The sequence below is a fragment of the Glycine soja genome, chromosome 9, assembly GCF_004193775.1.
Source record: "Glycine soja cultivar W05 chromosome 9, ASM419377v2, whole genome shotgun sequence".
NCBI classification, from domain to species: Eukaryota; Viridiplantae; Streptophyta; class Magnoliopsida; order Fabales; family Fabaceae; genus Glycine; species Glycine soja.
In genome coordinates, this window is record NC_041010.1 from 47,094,400 (window position 1) to 47,100,622 (window position 6,223).

The 6,223-nt window shown below is 33.8% G+C and overlaps 1 protein-coding gene across 1 annotated transcript; it reads right to left on the reverse strand.

Annotated features, from left to right (window-relative positions):
* LOC114368566 (adenine/guanine permease AZG1-like) lies at positions 1–3,471 on the reverse strand. The gene is made up of 3 exons (XM_028325782.1): positions 3,439–3,471; positions 1,028–2,300; positions 1–839 (listed from the first exon to the last, which is right to left on the reverse strand). The coding sequence occupies exons 1-3, from the start codon at positions 3,469–3,471 to the stop codon at positions 295–297; spliced, it is 1,851 nt and encodes a 616-aa protein (XP_028181583.1). The 3' UTR covers positions 1–294.
* Positions 3,472–6,223: the final 2,752 nt, after the last annotated feature.

The following is a 6,223-nucleotide window of genomic DNA, read 5'->3' on the forward strand; positions in this document are numbered from 1 at the left end:
TTTTTCATATGCAAACTGATTGATATTTGATTCAGTGAAATCTTTGGACCCTCACACCCAAATCTATGTTCCTCCGGATCAAGACCCAATAATTAGATGTCCTTTTCGTTAAACAAACGAACACTCTTTAATTTGTATGAAAAACATCTTGTACACACACTAATATTTAAAAATTTACACAAATCTAATCGATTTCTTAATTTTTTTTTCTAAACCCCGATCAGTCCCTACTACGTCTCCTAATTTTCCTGCCAATATTCACCTGAAAAAAGAAACTATAATACTTGTACTATTCTACACCTTGTTATCATCTCCTTGTTCATGATCATCAACAACACGACTATTAGCATTTACATTAGATATATTATTATTATCCTTAAAGTTGTTGTTAGTAAAAAAATTCCTCACCACCTCCTCCCCCCACTCCCATGCATGCAACACAAGGTACGTCCCAATGCCCCCTATCAACCCATAGGCAATAGAATACGTCAACGGCATCAACACAATCGTCACAAACGCCGGTATCGCTTCTCTCATATCCTCCCAGTCAATCTCCACCACACACCTCACCATCATCACCCCCACCACTATCAGCGGCGGCCCCACCGCCCACGCCGGAATCGACGCCAACAACGGCGTGAAAAAAAACGCCATAAAAAAATACCCCGCCACCGTCACCGCCGTCAGCCCCGTCCTCCCCCCCTCCCGTATCCCCGTCGACGACTCGATGAACGCCGTCACCGGCGACGTCCCCAGCAGGGACCCCACCACAATCGACGATGCGTCCGCCATGAACGCAAAATTCTGCCCCTCGAAATCACCGTTATCATCAACAAACCCTGCTCAAAAAAACCAGTTTTTTTTTTTAAAAAATAAAAATAATAACAACAACTAATTATATTCATAAACGATTATATAACCAACCTTATATATAATTTGTTAAACAAAAAATAAGTATGGTTATTATTTAGCTATTTACTAATTATAATTATGATTATTTAAATAATGAAACCATGACCACACCTACCTGCAAATCTGGCCATCGAATATAAGGTCCCTGTAGTGTCCAATATATCAACGTACAAGAACGTGAAAAGTGCTTCCCAGAATGCACCCTTCCACATGCTATCAAAACTCAACGCACCGGCGGTGGTTTTTATCACGTGCACGTCAACCACCTTTTTAAAATAGTCATACCCGGCGTCACCGAGTTGGGTATTAGGGAACACCGTAACCGGCGTGTTCCTGAACCAGGAGATCACGGTTACAAAAACGATGCCGTATATCATAGCCCCCTTTATGTTCTTCATTAAGCAGTAAGCAATGATAAGAAACCCAACCAAACCAAGCCATAAGGTTGGGCTCTCCATGCGGTTCCCAGAACATAGTATCTTGTCGGAGACGGTGGCGCCAGGAATTAAACTAACTGTGCCGTTAATTGTGATGACCGGAGCTAACGCCGTCAGTTTGTTCCTCGGGCAGCCTCCAAGAGTGATAAGTGTTGATGGGCTGAATCCGATGAGCCCAATGCCTTCGTTGCTCTGAAGCCCAATGAAGGCTAAGAAGAGACCGATTCCGGCGGCGGAGGAGACTCGGACGGGTTTTGGAACGAGTTTGGCGAGTTTCGCGCGAAATCCAACGGCTGAGATTATGAGGAAGATTAGGCCTTCTAAGAAAATAGCGGTTAATGCGGTTCGGTAGGGTACGGGACCCGACCCGTGGAACCCGACCACGGAGTAGGCGAAGTACGCGTTGGCGCCCATGCCGGGCGCTAGGGCTAAGGGGAGGTTCGCAAAGAGGCCCATTATGCCGGAGCCGATGAGGGAGGAGGCCACGGTGGCAACGATGAGGTCGCGGCGCGTGCGTTCCACGCACGCCGCATAGCCCGGGTTGACGGGAGGGTACTTGCAAGACAATCCGGGTCGGGTCAGGAGATGGGTCGGGCATTCGGAGAGTGGCGTTTTGGGGTCGGAGCATAGAGGGATGCAATCGGAGACGCTGCATGTCCCGCCCGAATCAGCGATGATGGTGGCGTTGACGGCAAGGATGTAGGCCATAGTGAGGAACGTGGCAGTACCAGCGCGAAGTTCGGTGGTGAAGGTAGTATTACGCTCGGCAACCCTAAAATACTTGCCTATGCGACTTTGAGCCACCATCGAATTCAGCCGAGCCGCCAAGACCCGACAACGGTGGTGGCCGTAGTTGCTCCATGAAGGATGTATGTGTGAAGTTGAACTAAAGTGGAGAGAAAAAGAAGGTTTTTTAAGAATCAAAGAAGGTTGAAGGTTACGTATGGGGATCTATTTTCATCCTATTATGTAGCTATCGTATTTATATTCCTTGTTAGTGCTATTGGACCTGGTCTCCGTCGGGTCCTTTCACGTTGGGTCCCTTTTTCCTTTCTTTTCTTTTTTTAATTCTTGTCTTTTCGGATTATCATATATATACTTCCTACTATATATAAAGGATAAACATATGTGAAGTTATGAGAAAATTAAAATAAAGCAAGATATATGGTGTTCTGGTGCGATTTTATATATGGCTAAAATTGGCAGCTTGTTTTTACGGAGAAAGAAACAAAAATATACGTGTTTTGGTTTATCTCTATTTTTGGGATATTGAAAAAAATGTGTATATATTCCATTTTATGGGCATCTATTTTCATCTTATTATGTAGCTATCTTATTTATATTCCTTGCTATAGTCTAATTAACATCGCCTCTATTGGGTCCCTTAATGTTGGATCCATTTATTTTTTTCTTTATCTATCTTTTTAAGAGCTTTTTCTTCAAATTAAAGCACTTTCATAAATTAAATATCAAAACTGGATTGTTTTAAATATTATTAATATGAGGTTTTTTTTATCATTAACTAAATCAATCAGTTAGTTTTTTTTTTTTGAAAAGCAAAATAAAGATTTTATTAATAAAATGCTATATTTACATTAGTGTACCAGAGGTACAAAGGGAGGATCAACAACGAAAAAGGATAAGTCCTCCATAAAACTAAAACATGTGTTGTATCCAACCAAAAAAAGTTTCCCATGTATATATATATACCCAGTAGAAACATAAAACATCTTGTATATATACCCCAATTGAACAAAAACATCAATATTGATTTGCTACTTCCAATTTAGCCCATATCTAGATCTGGTCATGGTCCAAAGAAGGTTACCATTGGTGAGATACACCACTCTCGAAAAGAGACACTGGTTCTATTTCCATTTCTAGAAGTCATCCATTTCCAAGCTGATGCCTTAATCTTTATCACTAAACCATCTAGATCAAATGTCACTTAACCAGTTAGTTTGATTAACGAATTACTCAATTAACAGTTAAAATAGCACATGCCAATAATATAATTTAAAACAATTCCATTTAGTTTCTAATAGTACGTGTTTTAATTTGGTCTATCAACCTACTTTCAAGTAATTACCCAATGGAAACTAGGTTCCCAATCACAACCCATGTAGCAAGTTATACCAATTGAGGAGTGTAGAATAACCAGTTCATAAGGATTATCTTTGTATAACCATTCATCAATGGATGTTAATACTTCTCATATTGGATAAAACTGCAAAGCTATAGTCACAGAAGTAGGAATAATGACATAAAAAATGATATTGTTTTTCTAAAGTAGAGATCCAAAAACAAACTCAAATACGATCAAATAAATAGGAGGGACGATAATAAAGGGTAAGAAAGTTGGAGTCTTTTTTTTTTTTAAAGGAAATAAAATTTGAGTTTAGTAAATAAAAAAAATACAGTTGAAATGAGATATCTCATTAAAAGTGATCATTGATTAATTAGATTTACAATAAAATTTAATTATTAATAAAATTATTAGATACTTTATATCAATAACATGATGATTCAAACAATAAAATTTAATTATTAATAAAATTATTAGATACTTTATATAATAACATGATGATTCAAAATAATATATAAGGTACAAAAGGAGGATAATTTATTTATTTATAATTGCTATCAAACATGTTTTAGTTATGATTTAACTTATTTTTGAATAAAATTTTTCATAAATGGAAACATAAAATAAGAAGTGTATTATTTTTTACAAGTTAAAGTTAGTTTATACAACCAACAAGATCTATATAGTGGTAGATGACTGATTTTTTAAATGTACTAACATAGATTTAATTATCTGGATATGCATGTGAAGAATATTTTTTGTTGAGAAACATAAAAGCATTCAATTTTTGTCATATATAGTAACCGCACTGAAAATGAATATAGCAAATCCAAATTTATTTGTCTATGAAATTAATTAGAAAACCAAAAGTCATTAAATTTTGGATGGGTAGCATTTTTCGATAATACTTTTTTCATGTTAATAATTAAACTTTGGACTAGTTATTGTTCGTGGGTACTAAGAGTTCACGTCATGCTTGGCTTATAATTCATCAAAAGAAGAAAAACATACGATAAGATAATTGATGAAAGTGGCTGATTGTTGCCTGTAATGAAAGGGTTTGCTAGAAATATGAAATTGAAGAAGGATAAGGATAATTAAGGACGAGGACGAGTAATCAGTGTACTTTTGAAGGTTGGAATTAATTGGAAGAATATATAACTGCATCTGCATGAGGTTGAACGTGTGAAGGGAAAGGGAAAATAGTTGTACGTGGATGGCATTTCAAACTGCAATAGCAGCCAAGGTTCCTTCCCATGAGTGACCACAATCTAGTAACATCATCTTGTCTATTGACAACCGTATTCCTTCCAAAAATTGAGAATTCTTTTTGCAAAGAGTCTCATTTTCATCGGTAAGGTTCCTTTTCATACTTTTTCTTTTCAAATATGCTATTATCTAAATTAGGATTAGTCAAATATTTATGTACTTAGATTTTACTTTTGTTATTATGATATTAGTATAAAATATTTAATGGCTATTCTCCTTCAAAATATCTAATTGGCTGATTTTGATGATCTTTTGCGTAATCAAACTTTTTTTGTCAATCAAACATAAAATTGAGATCTTATTTAAAAGATTCTAATTAAATATCACATATATTAATGACATGTTGATATTTATATATTTAGATTTAAAGTATCTTTTTAATATGAGATTTAAAAAAAATTAAATTAATAAAAATATTTAAAATTTATTTTTCAAAACTTTTTTAGACACGAAATTTCCTATCAAATTATCGTAATGAATCTTGTTTAACATTCTTCTAATCCTAAATATCAAAGTGCAAGCTAGCTTTTTCTCCAATAAATAAAAGAAGAAACTACAACCATAGACAATATAAAGGGAAGAAATAATGATGTTAATAAGCGGAAAGTATGAAAGAATAATGAAATCCTTTTATGGGAAGAATAATAAGTAGGATTAATTAGGAGCCTTTTTCTATTAAAAAAATGTATATTTAATTACTCTGAATATGTGAGCTAGTATAGATTGATCAAATACTTACTAACTTTTAAAATATTCTTAAAAAATATTATTAATAAGTAAAAATCATTTTTGGGACCTTATATATCTTATTCTCAAGGACTATTTTCCTTATATTGACATATAAATGAAAGTCTTATGTGAGTATTCTTCTTTTATCCCAAAGAATTTCCTACCATAAAGAAGAATATCATTCCCTTACCTCAAAATGCATCTATAAAAGAAGTTATTATATTAAATTCTACAGTAGAATTTTTCAAAAGTTATTTATATAAGAACCAATGTTTAATTAATTAAGGTCCCAATCATTTATACTTTTTTATATTAAGATAAAAAAATTTAAAATTGAAAAACATGCTTTGAAAATTTATAATAATTACATTCAAAAAAGAAAAAGTAAAAAAAAAAAAAATAGTCTTATTATAAAACAATTATAAATATCAAAAAATGATTAATATATATATATAAGAAACAGTTTTTTCAAAGCTTATTTATATAGCTATTTAGAATTATTGGATTTAACCAACTCAGCTGACCTAGGAGTAAGACAGCTAAAACTAAAGTTTTATAAATTACAGATTATTTGTTATTAATTTTTATAAAACAAAAGGATTTATATATTGACAAAAAAGTCCAATGTACATCTTTCTCATAATTTAAATATTAATCTCACTTTTGTTGAGCTACCCTGACCTAGTAGTAAGGAATTGGATAATATGCGTAACATCTTATATTCAAATCTTAATACTGTCTTTGTAAAAATAAATTAAAAAATATTGGATTTGGAAAAATTAACTTATGC

Excerpts from the sequence above, each read along its gene's own strand:
- LOC114368566 (XM_028325782.1), bottom strand. The coding sequence starts at position 3,471 with ATGGGTTGTGATTGGGAACCTAGTTTCCATTGG. Across the intron at positions 2,301-3,438 it reads GGGAACCTAGTTTCCATTGG|ATCCCCATACGTAACCTTCA; the intron begins GTAATTACTTGA and ends GGATGAAAATAG. Across the intron at positions 840-1,027 it reads TTCGATGGCCAGATTTGCAG|GGTTTGTTGATGATAACGGT; the intron begins GTAGGTGTGGTC and ends TTTTTTGAGCAG.